Here is a 22,331-nt window from a genome sequence, read left to right as displayed (position 1 = left end):
ATAACTTATGGTTATATTTTTCTTCAAATGCAAAACTCCCATGAGTACTACTAAGAACCTGAGAACCAGAATGAGAATCATGTTCAAGTCAGATAAGCATCCAAAAGTTTACAACATTATTGAAGGAAATCCAAAACTAGATTTCTTCAACTTCTAGTACTTCTGGATTCTCATAAATTGGAAATGCTGCAGGGATATGATTTTTAAAAGACTCTTAACTGCTTTTTCCCCTCCTTAATTCTGATCAAATCTGCATCACATAGGCATGTACTGGTAGATGATATAAACACCTTTAATATTTTAAGACACATTTAAAAAAGTGTATTTGGATTACTGTGGGCTTTGCTGTACATTCATAGAAAAGCAGATTAAATTCCTACGGATATTGTCTTAACCGCACGGATGTTCTAATGTTCTTTTTTTCCTTTTTAGAGAGGGGAAAGAGTCAGAAGTGTTATATTAAACCCTGATTACTTTGGAACACAGATGAAAAAAAGAATTCTTAAGATTACACTGATAAAAGACTTGCTGTGATTTCTTCTTCAATAATATCCATTTTAGTGATTTAGGGACTTTGTGGACAACTATATTACACAGGACAGGTGAACCTCAGTCTTTCTTTCTTCTCCTGCATTTTTGAGCAGCTAGCCCCAATTTTATTCCATGTATAAAAGCAGGTAGCCCATGTTACTGAACATAAATCGAAGCGCACTTGTGGAACAGCTCTTAATTCTCAAAACTGAAAGCATACCATCGCCGTCAATATCCACAGCACATGAGTCACCCTCCCCATTGTTATCTGTGTCAATCTGAGCAGGGTTGTGCACATAGGGACAATTATCACAGCGGTCACCAACTTCATCCTTGTCATAATCAAACTGACGAGGGTTGAACAGAAGAGGGCAATTGTCCTAATAAGAAGAAATAGAAGATTTCAGAATATAAATCACAACTCCTGAGAGCACACTATGAAGTGGTAATTTGTCCTGTTCATCTTGGACAGAGGTGAAAAATAAAAATTTTAATCCATTATTTTTTCAATGTATAAGCTGTACCTACACTGAAGATCTTGGTGGTAACAGGATAGCATCTGCACAGCCTGGCTCACTGTCTGTTTTTGTACAAGGCATGCAAAATGTGTTCCATACCTCACTAGGAGAGAGAGCAACAGGCATTTTAAATTGGATCTGTATTCAGATACTCCAACAAAAATTTATCACTTGTACATACATTTTAAAAAAAATTAGAATGTGTTGTAAAATCGGGCCAACTTCAGTTGCATATTATATATTTTGGAAAAAAATAGAATTGTTACTCTAACTGTTTTGGAACAAACTAGTATCAATATTCTCACTTTTAAACCACATATTTTGATTTTTCAATTTAAACAAGGATTGACTTTTTTGTCGGTTGTGTTATACTGCATATGATAATAAAATGTTAAAATTTCAAAAAACAAAATTAAAATGAAATAGTCTCATTGACCCAAAATATGTTTTTGCCGAGACCATTCCTTCCAGTGGAATTTTGAAAATTTATTTCAGTTTAGTCCCTAATTTGAAAGTCTGCAGAAAAAGAATTCTTATGCTTCTCACATCCCCAAATTACACATGGACTTTTGCACAGGCATGAGGAATTACTTGGTGTGGAAAGCAAGGAAAAAAAGAAACCAAACCAAAGCAGCAGGGATGAGGGCTACATCAACATCACAGAATCTGAAGGGAGGTCATTTGGAAAAAAAAAAAAAAAATCAAAACAAAAAAACCCCCACACTTTAAACTACTTTCTCTGGTAAAGCAAAAACAATTTACTGGGAAATAATTTTTTTACCCCAACATTTTAAATTCTTCAGAAATACATTTTATACACTCAAGGACAAGAAGCAAGTAAAAATTTTATACTGCTTATAAAACTGAACTCCTGGCTACAATTTTTCAAATATAGGTACTAAATCATATTATTTTATCAAATGATTCTCTGGTTTTTGAAATATTCTAAGTGGAGGCTCCATGAACACATCTCTAACCCAACTTTAACCACCTGAAGCTCTAGAGCATCTAGGCTCACTCTGAAGGCAACAAAGAGGAACAGTAAATTCCTAAAACCACTTCACTCATCCTAAACATGTTCAGAAAAGGCAGGGTGAATCCCACTCTGGAGGTGCCTCTATCCTTTTGCTTAATGTACAGGGAGAACAGGTTTAGACTAACTGCTTATCTTTTAGGCTCTGCAGGTAAATTAATTTCAGTCTTGTGGGAAGTTCTAAAGGAGGAAAGTATGAACCAGCTAGGTACTTTCCTCCCATCGTATCCCCTTGATGCTGGCTATGTTTATAGCTATTATTAAATAATCATAACTTGTTTTCAACATACATCAGATATAGTATCTACCAGCTTTTCAAATACAATGGACACATCATTCTCCCATTACAATATAAATCCAATACCACCTTCCATTAAACTACTTGCATGCACACAACTGAGCCTAGAACTCATAGGAGAACATAATTCAGCCACAGGTTCCCCAAGCTGCTTTGCTCTGCACAGTGCTACTCTCCTTTGACCCAACGCAGCTTTACTCTGCACCAGACCTCATTCAGGGAAGGTGGTGCAGAATACCTCAGCTGCAGCTCTGAACAATAGAGCTCTCATCTATGATAATGGTTTTCCTTAGAACCAAATGTTTAGGTCAAATGTACCAAAGACACAGAAATGCATCTTACTTTGTCATCTTCGACGCCATCGTTGTCATCATCCTCATCACAGGCATCTCCTTTGCCATCTTTATCAAAGTCTTCTTGGCCAGAGTTAGGCAGAAGGGGGCAGTTATCCTGGCCAAAAGAAACGTAAATAATCAATACATGGTGTCAGAATGACTTGCCTGGCCAGAATAGTAGATATGGTACACCAGAGGCTATAACACAAGAACAGTCAGTCACAAATACTTTTTAAAGTGCCTGTTTGTTTCCTGCCAAGGATAGTAGTTCATTTGCTGCTTTCATATTGTAAAGTGAAATGCATCTGCAAATCATTCTATTTCCCAACTCTCCTTCTGTTAAAGGGATGTTTCCAGTAAGTCTTAAATGAAGCTATCTAGCAGAGAACAAACACATCACACGTACACACATGCACTCTTACATTAACTTTTTATAGACAACTCATGAAGTATGTTTGAAGATTACATATAAAATGACTGGGTTTGGTTGCCAGAAAAATAAAGATACAAGCCAGGAGATGGTCTTCAGAAATAGCTGTTCATATAGAAAGTCACTGGAATGAAGTAGTACACAGCAATGAAGGGGAATACTGTAAGAAAGGATTTTGAAAAATGTGCCTTTATACTGTTTTGCAAAACTGTATATTTGCACCCCCATGCCTTTGAAAATAAAATGCGAATATATCTCTTTATTTTGTACCACAGCTTTGTAAAGAATTATTATTTTAAATAAGCAAGTCTTCGGTTACACTGAGAAAAATAAGTGAAATAGTTTGCCAAACTTTTAGTATTTTAAAAAGGAATATACATTAAAGGAAACTAAAAATGGATAGCAATTCTATCACTCACTAAGCATAAATACATCTATAAAAACCCACCCTGTTTTTCTCACGTTTTCCTCACATTCTGTATCTACTTCAGACCAAAACTGAATCTGCCAATAGAGTGCAGAAATATCTTTTTTGTAACACATATCTAAGAAAATTAGTATTACAGTAAGATTCCTAGCCCTGTTTTTATCTCAGTGGTTCTAATAGTATAGATAATTTCAAAGAAATAAATAGAAAATTTGTGATAAATATCAAAACCCCAATGTGACTCTAAATTTTTTACGGCACTTTTTTACCAAATACCTATGAACAGCCTTGACTGTCCAACTCAACACTGGCTACCAGCAATTTCAAAAAAGTTTTTTTGAAACAATGAAAGAAATTAGTCAAGGGTTGCTCAATCACTTTTTACATCTGTATCTGTATGCTTGCCTGTCTGTATTCTCTATAGATTTTAGTACAATTTCATACAAATCAAGTAGTAAGGTGGAGACCTCAAGGGTAGCAAGTTCCTATAAACTTTGTGAAAAGAGGTATCAGGGTAGAGGAGAGAGATCCTACCAGCGCACTCTAAAAGTCTCTTATTGGATACTAGAAAGAGGACTTAGACATCACACCTTCCACCTGCGAACTCAACCTTGAGGGACAACCCCACTGGAAGCTAGGATTCTTTGGTTCACCTATTGACAAACTTGTGTGTTAGTACGATAATTTGTATTGGAAAAAATGCTACTTGTGTGAACGAAAAAGAAGTTTACACTAAAAGATATTGCTGATTTTATTTTTTTATTATTTACAACTACTTGCTTTATTCATATCGCTTTGCTTAGACAGTAAGTTAATTTTCAACTATTATCAGCTCAAGGAAAGAAGCTTTGGTTTGCTTTTTTTAAAATCAAAAAAACTCAAACGAGGATATTTCATAATGCGTATAAGGACCTGAAAATACCTAGTATTTTTAAGGGTTTTTGTGGGTTCCTCCCCCCCCCAAATGAAGTACTCATATCTATTAGATCAACACATGTATTACAGAAACCATGAAATCAACCTTTGAAAATAGTTTTTTTCTGAATGGGTTCAACATGTTGGGTTTTTAATGAAAAATAATCATTTGCATTACATCTTGACTCAACATGTTGCAGATTCTGATGACAGGAACCAAAAGAGAATATATGGACTGCAATTGCCGAATTGGCTGGATCCACAATAAACAGACATCAGCTACAGTGAGGAAGTTCAACATTTGAGGCTCAAATTTCCACCAGTGTCTGAAACTCTGCTGCTGATAAAGGCCAGATTCGCAACTTCAACTGGATTACACCTCAATGACTTCTGATTCTCTCAGACAGCCTAATTTCAAACTTTCCTAGTCTCTTGATCCATATTTGTGGTTTGTTTGGTTTTTTTTTAATCACTGCAGCAGTCTAGAACTCAGTCATTTTTGCATTTCTTTCCTCATTAGTTCATCTGAAGTTATTGTGCTAGAACTTCATGACAGCTTAGAGGTAGATCACTTTAACATGGAGAAAAAACCCAAGTGTTTCAGGTCTGGGGGAACAAAATCCAAAAGCCTCAGGAGGGAAAGCATTGACCTTTTAGCCACAACTGATTCAGCAAAATACTTGAGCACATGCCCTAGTGAATGCAAGTAGGTAATATAGTGCTGTCAGTGGTCCCATGGATAGTTTAAAACTGAGAACTTGCTTATGCTTTCTGCTCAGGTAAAGCTCACTTCACCTCAGTTGCTTTATGTGCTGCTGCAGTATATCCCCTTCTGTATTGTGCCTCTAATTCAACCATTAGTGAGGCCACCACCACTCAGAACCGGGATCCAGGGAATTACTTAGCTGAGGGTTGAAGGCACGCCCTGATATTTGGGCCATTGTTAAACTGGTGGACCTGGTTTTGCACAGCAGTGTTAACTCCATCAGGAGGAAACATCCAAACGTGCTCACCATTTTTGACCAAGTTCCACTGGAAGGAACCTCAGGCCATGGAGCTGAAGACAACTTATAGTGTGCTTCAGATGGGCACAGATCCAGGTCCCAGGGAACATACCATGGTGGGCACCTATTACTAAACCTACATACCACCATTTTTAGGCTCCCTGATGCTTATTTTCTCCTTGGTATAGCAATGTTTCATTTTTCACTACAATAGTACCACTGCAGCAGCAAGTGTGGAGAAAGTCCCCTGACAACTCTAGAGCCAATAGTGGCAGGCAAGTCATTCCCCCTGGGAGGCTAAGAGCTGGGACTCCACATCTCTGAAGGGTAAGAGAGAATGAATCTCCCATCCTCTCCCGCATACCTTCTGCAATAAGAATTCCTCTGTCTACTTATTCATTCCTCTTAGGTTCCTATTGCCAAAAATTATGCCAGGCTCTTGAACTGAGTTTTCAGAGAGAGCAGTTTTCACAGAGAGTGTGACCTGCTTAACTCTTTAAAAGGAAGGGGTAGTTCACAAAAGGATTTAGAACTGTAGACTTTAGGTGGCTGTCAGTGTCTTGTTACAAGCATTGCAGATAGGAGTTCCTACTCACCTGTGCCCAGAGATTCCTGTTTAGCTCTCACTAGCTGTGTGCTCCACACCTGTGCTTTAGGCAGCTCCTGCTTGGTGTGTAAACCCTATTCACAGGCATCTCAACCTTCCATGTACACTGAACAGGAAGAAATCCAAAGCAGAGGACTCTGGATTTCATTTTGAGAATCCCTTACTGGATCTAGTGTTAAGTGAATACACATTTCACAGCATCTCCTAGAAAATGAGCATGCTGTAACAATCAAAGCTTAATGAAAGCAACCACCAGCTTGATGCTGAAAAGTGTCATTCACAGCTATTTAGGAAAAAAGAAAGAAAAATTGATTATGGCATGGCATTTTTATCAACTTTTTTTACTTACCTTCACACAATGGTATGTTGCATTAGCAGCACAAACCAAGTTATTATTAGGCCATCCATCCAAATCCGAATCCTCACCACAGATGCGTCCATCACCAGCATAACCTGTCCTACATTCACATTTGTACATAGGATCACTGAAATGGCCCAGATAGATGCACTCTGCAGACTTATGGCAGCTGTGTGTCTTGTCCTTGCATGGATTCTCAGGTTCACAGACCTGTAAGAGATAGAGAGTACTCACTGAAACCTGATGATATTTGCAGCCAGCTGTGCATGCCTCAACTTTGTCAAAATCAGGCCAGTTATTTAGATGCCTAAAGACAGGATTTTTTTTTTTAATTGTGGTTAGTAAGTCATACTGCTCTGTCAGTTCACAACTCCAGACAATATGTACAATGAAAATAATTAAAAGAAACCACAGGAAAAATTGGACATTATTCAAAAAGCAATTAAAGTGATTAACATTTTCAGAACTCTATCTGCTTTCTTCCAGATGCCATTAATCCCCAGAAATCAGCTGCAACAGAAAGTAGACTTTACTCACCCTTTGCCTTGTGTTCTGCCTGTCAGCATGCAAGGACTATCTTATTTTCTTAAATCAGACCCTAATGAATTCTCACATTCCCCTCAAGTAAGTTTGTTACCTCTTTCTTATCACTTTACTTATTTTCATTGACAGAATCTGAGACTCTTACACAGATGTTTTACATTTAGGCTTCACATGTTGAACTAACCACAGACTGATTCAAAAGCAACAAAGAGAAGGCATCCCAGGACATCCATTTTAACATTTTTATCTTATCTATCAAACTGTATTATTCAATATCTCTTCCACTTCCTTCTGTCCTTCATCACTGGTAGGTGTTGGCCCAATGATATTTAGGGAGCAAGAACTTCAGACATATGTCTGATGACACCCACATTAACAGCGTTATATTTATGGAGAGAGCGATCCAGACTCTTCAGTTTCCAATCCCCAAAGTAGGTATATACACCTGAGAGAAAGGAGTGCAAAACAGGGGAATGCTTGCTCCTGGCATTTTAAACTCATTTGGTGCCACTGTGCAGATGCCTAGAGAAAATAAAACCCTTTAAAAAAAATCCACAACCTCAAATTCAGTGTTTTGTTACTCAAACCAGAAATACCTTGGAAGAACAGTTATCTATTTCAGGTTGTCTTTATTTGGTACCCACATTTATCACATGCTTTCATTCACAGCTATTTTCAGGTGAGAATTACTCCGTTTCAAAGCCAAATTCTCTTTGATATCACTTACTTGCTTCTCTGCCTTGGCAACTTCCAGCCCTACGCCATAGGGCTGACTTCCTTTATAGCGTGGAGGACATGGCAAGCAGTGGAAACCCGGATTTGTGTTCACACAGCGATGGACCTGATTCACCTTAAAGCAGACATCTGACACAGCTATACACTACAGGAAAGGAAAGAAAGAAGCATGCAGTTAAATAACTGTGTAATTCCCAAATAATTAAAGTTTCCAAGTGATTTCCTGATGTCAATGAAAACAAAGTCAATACCTCATCAAGATCTTCACAGACAGTACCATTGCCAAGGTAACCTGCTGGGCATGGCCCACATGACCAAGACCCATCTGGGTAACTGTTGCATTCTGCTCCAGGAAAGCAAGGATTTGACAAACACCCATCTGGCAAAGACACATGGAAGTGTAAATTAAGTTAGGAGTATAAAAGGCAAGTAGCACTTTAAGAAACAGATATCCTCTATTCATTATTCATTAAATCACATCTGATGCAACAGATTCTTATAAAACCCTAATTCTAAGGGATATTAAATGTATTTAATATACTATTGACTTAACACGAAAATATCACAGATTGCTACATACATTTGAATACATTACAGCATATTGAAGCCCTACTTAAGAAAAACATCCGTGTTCAAATGTCAATATTAAGAATATATGTAAAATCCCACTGACCTAAACAGCACCCAAAATAGTTAAATGTGTTCCTGAAACAAAGACACAATTAGATTTCTGCAGTGTCAATTCATCATTATCCATTAAAAATATAACAGCAGTATTAATTAGTCAGATTGACTAAAGAATGACCAAATACCAACCAATTGGGCAATCCTTCTTATTGCACATATCATGTTGCTTAGTATCTCCCACACATGGCTTTCCTCCATACTGTGGCTCTGGACTGTTACAGAGGCGAGACCTCTCACGAATTCCTCCTCCACAGGTGACAGTGCAGGCAGACCATGGAGACCAAGGACCCCACTGGCCGTTCACTAGGTTATGCAGAAGAGAGAAGAGTATCACAGGCAATATACTGGGGACAACATTTGATGCCAATGACAACCACCCTTTCTTCAGATCCCTGACTGGAGACAGTTTCTCACTACATATATAGGAAGAAAGATGCTGGCAACACCTTACACTGACATAGCAATATTTCAGAAACAAACCAATAAAAAAAATACTCAACTGCTTTATAGGTGGTTTTTGGCCAATAATTAAAACATGCCATGCCCACTAGCATGGTGTATTTCCATTTAAATTGATCTGAACAAGTACGGTGCCTTCAAAGCTCCCTACTAAGCTTTCATTTTGTCCAGAAAGCAGGGCGTGACCACAGGATACCAACTTATGCTGAGCCAAATCTGAGCTCTATGGCTTTTTTTTACGTCAGCGTGCTCAGTAAGGCTGCAGCTATTTGTTTTGTATTCCATTCATCAGTGTATCTTCAATAGTACCACTTGACTCAGTATAAATAACTCATTTCAATTATTCTTCTGCACATTTTATATTGGTACAACTCTACTGAACCTGTTGTCATCAATCCTGAATTTTCTTGAAATACAAACGTCTTTGAAACAAACGCTGTGTTTGTTCTCGGTACTGAAAAAACCCCAAAACATACAGGCAATGGTGTGTAACCTTAAATAAATAACCTTTTCACTAACATTCCATGCACAGGTAGACCAAAAAATAGATGAAGCGTGTATAGGTACTTAAGTACTATTAGGTTGGAAGCTTGACATCAGTCTCAAGCTTATAACTCCTAAGTAGAAAGGAAAGGCTGAACAGAGGAGGGAATGAAGATAGACATATAAAGGGGAAAAAGTACGGAAAAATTATATGAAAGGAAAGTGAGAGTGAGTGGAATGAATGGTCTGTAAAAAGGTTAAGAAGTGTAGACAGCGAAGAAAGGATTATAGCAACAATTAAATGTGTTAAATGTGTAAAATACGTGTGCATACCTTCAAAGAAACCTGGCTATTGGGGGACTGTATGTCTATTCCTAACACGTACCGTATCGGCTTCCTTTTAGACAAAAAGTGTTTGTATTTTTGATATGCAGAGATAAATCATGAACTTATAAAATGAAAATTTCTCAAACTTTTAAAGTTTAAAGACAAACCATAACTTGGGAGGTTTACAAAACCTCTGACTGCATTGTTGTCTTCATTTTAAAAGCACCCTTGTGTATTATTTCACCCCTAAGCTATAAGTTATGTTTTCCGTCATAGAAATTCACTGTAATTTGGATCTGATTAAAGAGACAAAATTCAGCCAGAATATTATTGCATCAACCTTGGATTCAAGGCCACAGACATACCTGGACATGGAACCTTCTCACACTTCTCTGTTTCACGCCCATTTCCCACACAGTTTTTCCCACCCATCTGGGGGATAGGGGAATTGCAGAGGCGGATGCGGGTGATATTTCCTATTCCGCAGGTAACTGAACAGGAAGACCAGGGAGACCAGTGACTCCAGCCACCATCCTGACGTACTGCCAGAGAAAGAGAAAAACTCAAGGAAATAGCCCACCTGCAGCAGTAATACAAACTCACTTGTGAAGTTAACCTTCTAACAAGCCTCTCACCACATCTGATGAATGTCCCATCTCTTTCCTACCACTGTGACTTACAAAGCCCAGCATGTCAGCTCAAACATTCAAGTACAGTTTTCTTAAGAGTCCAAGTGATCAACATATGACTAACATGCCTGTTAGTCATTTTACTTAAAAATAAATTTGTTCCAACAAATACTTGTTTAAAATGCACATTTGGAGACCTAGCAGCTGAAGCTGCTAGGTAGCCTTAGGTACTATAGTAGCCTGGATATAGCAGCTACCTGCAACAGTATTAACTGCAGTTCTGGAGACAGACCATGATCCTTCTGAATGACTTAAATATAAAAGCAGTCTGATATTTCACAAAAGTCTTCTATGATTACTGTATTCCTAAAAACTACTAAGTTAATGGAATGGACCAATAATCATGAATGAATTGCAGATCAAAATGTGTCCCCGGGTATCATGATTATGAACTGAGTGTTGTTTCCAAACTAACTTCAAACAAGGGACTCCAGTTCATAATGCTAAAGAAAAGATCACCCACTATCTTCTGTAACAGATCTGAGCCCAGAATGCACATACCTATTAAATCATCAGGAAAAAGAAGAAATATTTGAAAGGGGAGAGATGAAAAAGAATCTAATGATAGCTACTTTAACTATACATATGAGTGTTCAAATACATACTCTTCTGACTAGTGAGTGTTCATAGCAAATCCAGACTAAGCTTGTTTTTGCTTAGAGAAAGCAAAGAAGAAAGTTTGGTTTGCTTAGAGAAGCCCAAAGAAGCTTTTAAAAAAGGAAAATGTTTTATTACTTACTGCGATGGTCACATTTCTTAAAGCTGCACATCCTTGTTTGGATGTGTGGGCCTGTACAAGCACTCCTCGTGACATCACACGACCTTCCTCGCATCTGAGTCCCAGAGCCACAGGTAACTGAGCACTTTGTCCAGTCTGACCATGGTGACCAGCCTTCCTCACTGTCATCAGCTGCAGAGCAAAGGGTACAAAAAGCTACTTAGCATTGAAAGTTGCTCTATTATCCTACTCAGGAGATTTTCACTTCTCTTCATCTGTAGAACACATGCTTTGTCCTTTCTTTTTCTAATTTTGCTTTCTCAAGCTGACACTGAAGTTAGGGAGTTAAGAGTTTAATGTAATGAGAGGTTAGCAAATCCTGGATCTTCATGAACTTGCGTGCAGTGTGTTTGCACAAGGCACTGACCGTTGGAAGGAGGAGAACATCTTATCTCTAGAACAGACTGAGCCAAAAACTCAAGTTCCAACTGCCTTTGACTTCAGAATATAGGTCAGTTTGATGAGATGTGGCCCCACCTCTGAATACAACATAACGGTGAACGTGATCAAGAGCACATTTTAAGAATATGCCCTATGCTTCAACAGGCAAAAACCTGTGAGTATGTACTCCAATCCATTTTTATTTAGAACAAGTAACTGTCTTCTGTAACAGACCTGTCTACTACAGAGTGAAGTGTACTGAACCTTCATTCCAGTCACTTAGAGACATTACTAAAATTATTGTCACTCCAAAGTATAGTCCACAGCCTGCAATGCTGTCTTAAATGAACCTTGACAATCTGTTCCATGTAAGCAAAGCATTGTACCAAAAGAGGATATATGACAGAAGAAATAAAATAGTAACAGAATGACAATAACAGAGAGGAAAAATAACTTGCACTCTTAGTAAGTATTGCATCAAACTGCATGAAACTTTATCTGGAACTTCAACGTCCTCCACAGGGAGACAAGATGACATCTTAACCTATGTTAGTCTGTTTTAGCCAGGCTGTATGGAAAAGAAATAATAATGCACAGTGCTACTGCAAACCAACAAAAAAAAAAAAAAAAAAAATCACAATGTTGGAGGCTTGGAAGACATGACTAGCGAGCAACTAACCTTTAGTGACCAACTTAGCTAGGCAAGTTATCAGTTTACTTCTGAGCAACCAATATAAGAACTGAATAGAGACCAACTCCTCCAGAAGGTAACTTCAAGCAGCCAAGTTACTTCATAAGACCCTTGTATACATATAAGTTATTTGCAACCTCTTACTTGTTTTGACCTCTCCAGCACAGTAGTAGTGATTTTAAACATTGCTAAAGAGTATCCTTCTTTTTGGCTAAATACTCACAGTGAGAGCAGACTGGACAGCATTCACCTTCAACAAAAGATGGATCAGCACAGGAGACTGCTGGGCAGGTGATTTGATGGCACACAATTTTAGAATCCTACAGGCAAAGAAATCAACTTACTGACTTATGCTCATATACAGAGACAAATAAAGGTGGGCATCTGGGGAAAGTTTCATGTATGGAAATTCTTTGATTTCTTACAGATGTCATGGACATGGGGTCTACTTTTTATAAATATCAAAGTCTAGGCCAAGCTCTGTGTGTGACCTGACCTAGTGTAGCAAACCCACTATCCATTTGTGCAGAAAAGAATGTTTCCAAAACATACCTGGCAGGTGCATTTGGTGCAGCTATCTACAATCCAGCTTTCACTATCTGCAAAGACACGGCCATCCTGCCAGCAAACAGACTGGTTCTTCAGTGTTTTGTTAGGCCCAATCAATTCCCACATAATTTGGTTCTCTTCAGACTAGAAGATGAAGCAAATGAAAAAAAATTGTCTACTTTGTAAATAAACCATTTTAAATAAGACAAAACTGAGACACTATTGGATTTCATTCTTCCATTTAAGAAAAAGTGTATTTTTTACATATTTATGTACATAAAGTAGATCTCAGGTACCGCAATACTGCATGGCAATTCTTCAGCTAACACCACACTCCTCAGCTAACACCACACACAGAGTCACATGCTAAAGGAAATCTGTTCTTAGCAGTTTTGCTTTCCCCCAGTATAACTCATCTTTAGATGGGAAGATTTTAGTCCTGAGACATATGGCATAGTAGTAAGTTTCCTTAAGAAAGGACTTATTCAGAACAAGAAGAAGAGCAGACTTCAGTAACATGTCACAATCTTACTTCAACTACGGAAATCCCATGCATTCCCTTACAGTTTAGGTACCCTGTGTAACCACTTGCTCGTGTATTCATAAATGATATAAGCATGGTAACAATACTTGAATAGTACACAGGCAAGGTTGGGTTTGTTAGCTTTTGATTTCCAAATCTGCATTAACCTTTAAAGAGGATTGATTTCCCCTGTGCATGAGTGCATGTGTCTGTGCTCCTTTAAACCCAGTCTGTGAAAACCAAGCCTTCATTAAAAGTGTCATACTCAAGAACTACCTAACTAGTCACTTTGAAAATGTAGGTCATCTCTACATTATGTAGATATACCAACAGGTATACACATGTACATACAGAAATCTCTATTAACTGCCTCTGGTATAAAACAAAGAAGGAAAGAGCACTGCGCAGCAGATCTCTCTTGGTTCTTCAGACTTACAGGTACCTACCACTTTTTGGAGGTTATCAGCTAAGTTGTTCACCACGATGCGCAGGCCGGTGAGTTCTGTAAACATTGTTCCCAGTTCTTCACAGGAGCGGTCACAGAATTCAGCCTTCTTCTCTGGTTTCTCACCCACGTACTCTGTCGTAACAGCAGGGCTCAAGTGAAGGATTTCAGTGCTCTCGTTGATAGTGTTCACTTCAGCTGGTAAGAAGGAAAAGAGAAGAGCTGCATATACAAAGTTCTTCCACAGATTACAGATCCCTGCTGAAATCAGATTGGCACCCATGGGTAGAGTTTAAACACATCTGTTTCAGCACAGCTTCATGCTAGGTTATACCCATGAATAAAAGAGAGGGGTTAGATGTCAGCTGGTTCCAATTATAGGCTTTCCTTTTTCAAAATTAAGAGCCAAGCTGTGTCTCAACACAGCCCTCACTTTAAAACACTGTTGGCACTGCAACACATTAATTTATGACAAAAGGACACAGTTTCAAAAAAGCAAACCCGTTTTATCCACTCAGATCCATGAAAGGTTTGGTTTTTTCATGACCTATCACATTTTCTTGATGCAGATAAAAAGGCAGGAGAAAGTTTCCTTGCAGAAAGTCATTGTCCTTGTTCTGCCCATAAATCCCATGGATACTCAGATCAAACTCAGACGATTACGCTAGTTATACCAGACTCTGGGCTGCTCTGTGTTGCATTGTCTGGTGTTAAACATTAAAGTGTTATAATGATAGTTTAATTCTGAAGTGAAATGGAGGTCAAGCTAAGATCATGCTGAATTGACTCGTCACTCCTCCACCAGGCAGACTAATTAAAACAGAACATTGCATGCATTATACAGGGACAACTGTACATGTTCTAATATCAGTTTAAAAGACCTCCCTGTCTATAGCAAATTCTTGAAAAAGAATATAACAGAAGGCATCAGCAGTGATTAATAAAAAAAGATAACATAACTAAAACCAGTCTGTGTTCTGTTAAGCATTTAAGTCTCCAATAGGTAAATAACTTATGGATTCTACTGAAGCCTTCTAAGGACTCCATGGTTAAATTTGGCTATGCAGAAATCCGTACTGCCCTGTCTCTCAATAAAGACTTGTTTACCAGATTTAGAAGTGTTGTAATAACTTAAGGTTACCAAACAGAAAGAAGCAGCAAAGAATATAGCAAATCAAAAAGAAGAAATCAGCACAGGAACATGTGCCATAAAACATATGCTTCAAATTTGGAGGGCTTGATTTGATGCTTGACTACACAATGTAAACAGTTACATTTAAATGTACAAGCAATGAAAGTGGGAGAAAAGTATTCTTCATTCATTTAGAAGGCTAAAGATAAAAGAACAAAGAACCAACCCATAAGATGGCATTAAATAATTACTTCTCAACCATACTTAAAATGATTGGCTTGATGTGCTTTTAAATTAGCTATGAAGTATCTGTCACTAGCCAAGGCCTACAAAAAATTGTTTGCAGTATTCTAGAGTTGAAGTAATTGTCCAGCTTCATTTACAGGATTGGAAAAAAAAAAAAAATACCACATAGCAGATCAGAACTCTGTGTCATAACAGTTTACTTCAGCTGCTTTTTGATTCCCTGGAAAGAATGCAATTTTCCTACCACATTGAAAGACTAGGTTTCTCAGATTCCCCCATAGCACTTTTCAGGTCATTAATTTCATATTTTTCAAGCCAACACGGACTGTGCCTTGACCGGAACATTCTGAGGACATTAATAAAGCTGCAATCTCAGCAGGAAACACAAACCAAAACTATGTTAGAAGAACTAAATCCACACTTCCTACTGATACTTGGCAGCAACTGAAAGAAGATGCCTGGGGATCACAGGGAAATCAGTTCTCTGCTGCTGGCTTCCTGCTTATTTCCTAAGGACCACATGATTATCTTTAAAATGAGAAACCAGAAGAGCAGAACGTGCATCCTTTCACATATGCAAATCTGTTGATCTAGCTGAAGGGATTTTATTGATGTGCCCATTTAGGCATGTTTTGTCATCTCTCCTACCCAGCACTGTGTGTAAGTCCGGCCTAAAGTATTCGCAACCACCACACTAGAGAGATATTTTCCTACCCTCAATCCAACAGCAATCCCAAGCTACCATTTCACCATACCTCACATTCTCATACTAGGATTAAAGATCCAGTAGGAAAACATAGTCTTGTCTCTGAAAAAGCAGCAGGCTTTGTGTCCTCAGAGCTGAGGGCACTTCACTGGTAACGTCTGCCATGTGGGACACCCACACATACATTTGGCATCTTAGTGCCTGTACCACAGCTCAACAGGTGGGCCATCAAAATGTGAAAATACTTACATACCTTGTAGTCAGTAACATATTGCACATGACTTTTCAACTGTGGTAATTAAGCTGGAGAGGCAATGCCAGAAAATTAGTCATGCATTAAAACCTCTAAGTCATTTTGATGGCCTCAAGCCACAGCGTGCCATTAGCCATTGTGTTGTTGCACAAGCAAGTTCCATATTCTAGTGTTCTCCTGGTGTTGCAAAGTAGAAGTAAAAACACTGTGAACTATTTGCTAATACATCCTAAGAAGGACAAAACAAAACAAAAAGAACCAAGTCCGTATAATTTATCAGACCCAAAAATTTGGTAGTTGACAGATGCAATAACAAATACGTTAAAAAATATTATCTGTTCATTATTAGATGCAACAGACAAAGGGTATAAGAATTCCTCCGAAGCATGCAGAACTCAATTACCCCTTTAGGCTCCCATTGGCTTCCTCTTCAGAATAGAGATCAGTAACTTCCCATTTTTACTTGATGATATTTCTAAACATTTTGCCAAACTATTTCCCTTTGCGGTGATCAACCAATAATAATGTAAAACATTTGAAGACGCCCTTTTTCGTCGTTTTTTCTGGTTCAATCTACACTTGGTGACCCCATCCTCTTGAATGAGACTGTTCTGCCTCTGATTGCTGAATTTGCCCTCAAGGTTCTACCTCCACTTCTGCAAATTTTGTTTCTACTGGTAAATGAAGTAGGATAGCTGAATTGCATCCTTCCTGAAGCCATCCTTCTCTTTTACTAAAATTACAATTAGACCTAAATACACATTCGATTTTCCCACAGCAGTTCTGCTCCTCAAGCATTTCCTTCCACTAACAAAGCTGAAAACCAGTAATAAGGAGTTCTGAGTAGTTTCTCAGTAGTTTCCGAGTACAGAAAACAGTTTGGCTGGGGTAGATGACAACCAACAAATGAGGGCGTATCTTCTTTGCCCGTGCCATCTAAGGCCACTTCCATTCTAGCCCACAGGACTTATTTCTAACACATCATCGCACTTGTGTCTGAAGTCTTACAGCAGGGCACATCCCTGGAACATATAAAATAATCAACCAATATCTTTTATGAAGATTTAAAAACAGACTAGCAAGCTCAGTTAAAATTTTTGTGCTTATACACACATACACATCCCTATATAGATATATGCATAAATATATATACACACACTTTTATATATCTTACCGAGTTTTCCTTATAAAATTGCAATACTCTGGTCCCCTTTGAAGAAGTTAAGGCCTGCTACTGCTTAATTTATGAGGTTTGCATAAACAAGGAAAAATGTTTGCTGAACTGACTTGCTCTACATCATATGTGTTGGCAAAGTGACAGAAATAATGGCATTTCAGACGATAGGAGTTTCAAATAAACTCCAAAGTCTTGAGTGCCTTGCGTACCCATCAAAATCCTCTGGTGGAATCAGCCATCTCTGATTCTTGACTGAGCTCCTGCCAGTTACAATGGAAAGTAAAATAGCCAGCACATCCCATGAGCTGTAGTATAAAACATTAGTGCATACTTGACAAATTTTCGTAACTCTTTCATGATGAATCCAATATACTCCCACACAAAGAGGGCTCCCCTCCTGGTGAGGTCAGCATGAACTGGACTAACAAGGATACATGTCAGCTTGTCACATACATGCCTTCCATACCTCTTTTTTTTCTTATTTTCCTTAGGTTGTTTTCATTAACAAAGCTTTGAGATTCAAACACAAAGCCTCTTTCAATCAACAAACTTACTGCCGAGGAATTCAGTGCCTTTAAAACTTGCAGACTTGATCATGGACCCATTGAGAGTCAGGAGCAGAATTCAGAAGCAATGTTCCCAGTCTTGTGCTCAAAGAATCATGGACATCGCACAGAATAATGTAGATATTTTCATATGTATGCATTTTTCCTTCTATTTCTAGTAATTTCTTACTTGACAGCTTTTCTCCCAACTTAAGAGCAGAGGCTCAGAGTTATAAACCTAAGCAATAAGAACTAAAATAGTAGCCTAGAGTAGAAATAGTATCTCAATTTAGCTAACAAATATATTCCTATTATCACCAAAAAGCAATTGAATTTTCTTTAAATAAGATTCCTCTACCATTTCAGAGGGATCTGTTGCATGTTTTTAGGATAGTATGTCACCCTTGACATTTCTCATTTTCAGAATCAACTGAAGAGTATTAGTGAGGTAAAAAAGCCTTACTTGACTGGCTCCTCTGGCATCCTTTTTTACGCAGAACATCCTCTATCGAAGTATCAAAGATTAACTGAATATTTTGCAAAAGACCCTGTAAAAATAATTTTAAAAAATTAAAAGCCATTTAGATCAATTTAGGATTAACCAATAACTAATCTGTCTCAAACCCATACTACTGACTGGATTTAGCCATAAGTACGTATGTAAAAACAATCTACAATGCATTCAACCTGACACACACTGAAAAAAATTCTGTTGATAGTTTTGTAACATATAATTTCAATACTATAAGCAACAAAATCAAGTATGTTCTGAAACAGGTCATGATAAAACAGTTAATCAGCAACAAGCTCAAATCTCCATTTCCCTGGAGGACATTTTAGTTTGTAGTTCTATGAGACATTCATCCTGAAGTCAAAGCCAATTTTTGAAGTTCCTGCCCCATCGCACTTCCATCCTTAGCCAGACATTCCCATGCACCATACTTCACTGTCTCCTCAGTTGTGCTGTCACCACCCTGAGAGAGGGTATATAAAACCTATAAAACCAGACAAGTATCTGTTTCACTTTAAAAAAATCTCAAAAAAGAAAAAAAAATACTTTAAAAACACATTACGTCAGTGACCCACTTAACAATACAGCTCCAAAACCAGTTCTATGAGCACAACTGATGGGCTAACTTAGCCATGGAAGCAGGAAGGGAGAGGCTGTGGGCAAGAGCTTCTGGCTTTCCTGCCAAAACCAATCACCCCATGGAACCACACTCCATCAAGTCACGCTCTGGCTGACAACTAGATGGCACAACAGGATGAAAAAGAAAGGGCTTTTCAAATTCTTGAAGCCATGAGTTCAAGTTTGATTTCAGCTGTGGGTGAAAAGAAGCCTCCCTTAAAGCACTTGGGCCAGATCACATCACTAGGTAGGAAGAAATTTTCATTTTATAGGAAAACCAGGAAGTTTCTAATTGCTTAATTTTAAAACAAAAGAGAAACAATAAATGTTTTCCACAAAAAGAAAAAAAAAATCTCATTTACAGGACTGATCAAAACATTTTGCTCTATTTTTTCAATTTTTTCCCTTTTTTTTTTCTTTTTTCTTTATTAAATTGAAACGAAAGTTTGTTCAGAATGGCAAACCAAGATACTCTTTTAGGGAATGGGCCAACACCACATCCTTCGTCTCCATTAAAAATTCTTTCTTTCCTCCATCGTTCTTTTTCAAATAAAATTTAACAAATATTGACATGTTCCTATGACTTGAACAGAAAAACAGGTCTACAAAAAATTCACAGTTCTCCAAGAAATTAAAATTCTACAAATTACCACAAAAAATATAACAGGTTCGTAAGTCTTAAGTCTGGAAAAGAAAGCGGATGGTTGCACAGGAAAGCCCATCAACTGGTTTTGTGCACTTTTCCTGGTCTTAGACCTTTGCTTTACCAGTCCTTTGTTTTCAGGAACCCTCAAATTCACACAACACAGATCCAGCAACAAACAAAAACACGCTCTGGAGAAATTCTGCTTGGGAACAACTATGACCCCACCAAATCCAAGAGGCGTTGGGAGAACAAAACTGCGCCTATTGCATCTTCTCAAACTAGTTGCATTTACGTCCTTACCTCACCAGTAACTCAAGCTCCTCCAGGTTACCTACCCTGAAATGATTCTCCCGAATGGACCCTTTCGCCACATACATTCTGCTGTTCTCTGCTTTCAGCTGCTCATAGAAAGGCTCCTCCAGGATGAAGCTGTCAATAAGGTCACAGCCAACATACAGGTTATAGTTCTCCCCTGTTATTTGCACGGTGAGGTTCTTCCACTGCGAGTCAGCTAGGTCCACATCTTCCAGGGAAATCACGTTCTGGAAGCCATCCACCCAGTAGATAAGGTCCAGGGTGTTGGCCCGGCCGTTGGAAATGATCTCAAACTGCCTCTCACTGATGCCAGGACCCTCTAAAGCAAGGATAGTGCCTCTAGATTGCCTGTCCTGTCTCAGGGTGGCTGAAAGGATAAAGCCCTCATTTTGCCGTATGAGTTTGACAATCTTTTTTAATTTCTCTGGTTTACATGGAGGTATATGGTCAAACCGAATGAAACGATATGCTGGGATAGTGGGGTCTGGACCACGGAACAATTTTGCTCCAACTGTCTTTCGGTTTATGTTACTGATTTGAAGTAAATCAAAGGTAGTGTCCTCTTCCTTGTCACCATCTGAAAAAGTTAACAGTGTGTGACAATATGTCTACAGAAACTGTTATAAGAAACACAACTCAGCACACCGTACCAAGTAACTGCAATTACACAACAGACGTGAAGATCACCAGAGTAAACCCTACTTTCCTACTTCCATAAACAGACCTGTTCCTACCAGCTTGCAAGTGGTATTTTTCACCTGTCATTTTCCTTTATGTGACAACCCTCACCTTCTCAGTGTGTAAATGTTTGATTATATAAGTACACATACGGCTATATATTTTATAGCCCTATATAATACACACTTGTATATATACATACATGCTGTATGTTCATGTATATGCCTACGCATGGGTGCATGTAACAATGTAATCATTAAATATTTTTTTATATATGAATGGATAAGGAAATTGAGCCAATTTCTAGATTTTTAGCTATCAGCTAATAAAAATCAAATTATGAGAAGCCACGGGGCCACATGACAACAGGAAGCAAGAGATTTGCTTTTTAAAGATTCAGGCCAAGAAGTCAGATGTAAATGAGGGTCTGGCACTGTGCCAATTTACATTCTACTTATATTTGGTCTGTAGAGGTATATTTCTCTACCTCTATCTTTTTAAAATGTTCACACCACCCTGATTCTGTTTATATTACTTGTATTACACATTTCCACTGCAGATGAAAATATAATGGCAATTATTTCTGAGACTATATAAATTTTGATCAACAATTTTTAAAGAACACAGTTTTTGGATATTTATTGGGCAATATTCATTTAGCACTTGTAAGACATATCTACCAAAAATAACCCCAGAAACTACTATTCCAAGCACTTCTAAAAAAAAAAAAAATCATAGATGAATACTTCGCCCACTGTAGCTCAGGTAAGCCAATGTTTTACACCAACATTTAGCTTTGGGAGTTACTCTCTATCTAGTTAAGAAGTGTCAGAACTTACCCTGAGCATTTGAGGAAACCCACAGGGTTATCAAGATAGCAAACCACAACAGCCCACTCCTCTGCAGCATAACTCCTACAAATAAACCAAAAAGTCGTAAGTATTAGGGAAATAATATCTATCAACTACAAATATTTCAATTCACCTCATGAAATGCCATAACTCCCATTATAAGCAACTATGCACATAAAATCATAGCTTCTATCTTGTCTGATTCTTGAAGTACTTATTCTGGGGTTATTCTTGATCAAGTGAAGGGAAGAGGAATTCTGGATGATAAAGCTCCTTTTTACCTAAGTGTCCTTAAAAATAGAAAAGCAAAGACACGCAGAAAATATATGCCATTATTTTCTGCAAAGTACTGCAGCAGCTGGCATGAGGAACCATATGATGCTACAGGAGATAGAGCTTATTAGTAGCTGTATCTTTACTTTGCAGCACCATGTTCAGCTGAAATTCCTTACGGGATGATGGGATCTCACTGGATGCTGGTTCTCAGTACCAGGGGTACCCTTCGGTACCTTTTCCAGTGCATCACGCAAACTCCTCGCTCTTTCCTGTGTGTATCTATAAAAGCATATATAAATATCGTTTACCCATTCTTACAGTCGTCCGTACACAGCCATAGCTGAGTAAAGCGACTTTTAACGGGATGCCATTCCTGCCCTGCCGCAGCACTACGCCGTGTTAAGCCACGTAACTGCCCCTCGCTACGCGCGTGCACTCGCAATGAACGGAGCAGCCGGCGCCCACCGGAACGCGTGCTCACGCCTCGCGCCGGACACAGCCCGGCCGCTCCAGCGCTGCGCTAACCCCACGCGTTTCTGGAAGGACGCGGGGGTGCCGCCTTTTACTGCCAATATTTACTTTTTCCTTATTACCTGCCACCCCGAGGCCCCACCGCTAGCGCCAGTCACCA

The 22,331-nt window shown here is 38.5% G+C and overlaps 1 protein-coding gene across 1 annotated transcript in view; it reads right to left on the bottom strand.

The window, feature by feature from the left end:
- The window catches only part of THBS2 (thrombospondin 2), a 31,517-nt gene extending 10,034 nt beyond the window's left edge, over positions 1-21,483 (bottom strand). The window contains exons 1-14 of the mRNA XM_010297483.1: positions 21,413-21,483; positions 19,916-20,472; positions 18,269-18,353; positions 13,748-13,944; positions 12,782-12,922; positions 12,453-12,549; positions 11,119-11,289; positions 10,056-10,232; positions 8,551-8,724; positions 7,986-8,113; positions 7,727-7,879; positions 6,448-6,666; positions 2,723-2,830; positions 752-911 (exon numbers count right to left, since the gene is read on the bottom strand). Of these exons, the coding sequence (XP_010295785.1) occupies positions 752-911; positions 2,723-2,830; positions 6,448-6,666; positions 7,727-7,879; positions 7,986-8,113; positions 8,551-8,724; positions 10,056-10,232; positions 11,119-11,289; positions 12,453-12,549; positions 12,782-12,922; positions 13,748-13,944; positions 18,269-18,353; positions 19,916-20,472; positions 21,413-21,482 (2,437 nt within the window). The 5' untranslated portion in view covers position 21,483. The remainder of the gene's footprint in view (positions 1-751; positions 912-2,722; positions 2,831-6,447; positions 6,667-7,726; positions 7,880-7,985; positions 8,114-8,550; positions 8,725-10,055; positions 10,233-11,118; positions 11,290-12,452; positions 12,550-12,781; positions 12,923-13,747; positions 13,945-18,268; positions 18,354-19,915; positions 20,473-21,412) is intronic.
- Positions 21,484-22,331: the final 848 nt, after the last annotated feature.

The sequence above is a fragment of the Phaethon lepturus genome, unplaced genomic scaffold (assembly GCF_000687285.1).
Source record: "Phaethon lepturus isolate BGI_N335 unplaced genomic scaffold, ASM68728v1 scaffold49211, whole genome shotgun sequence".
Taxonomy (NCBI): Eukaryota; Metazoa; Chordata; class Aves; order Phaethontiformes; family Phaethontidae; genus Phaethon; species Phaethon lepturus.
The sequence above is the reverse complement of the archived record's forward strand: the minus strand, read 5'-3'. Positions and strand labels throughout refer to the sequence as shown.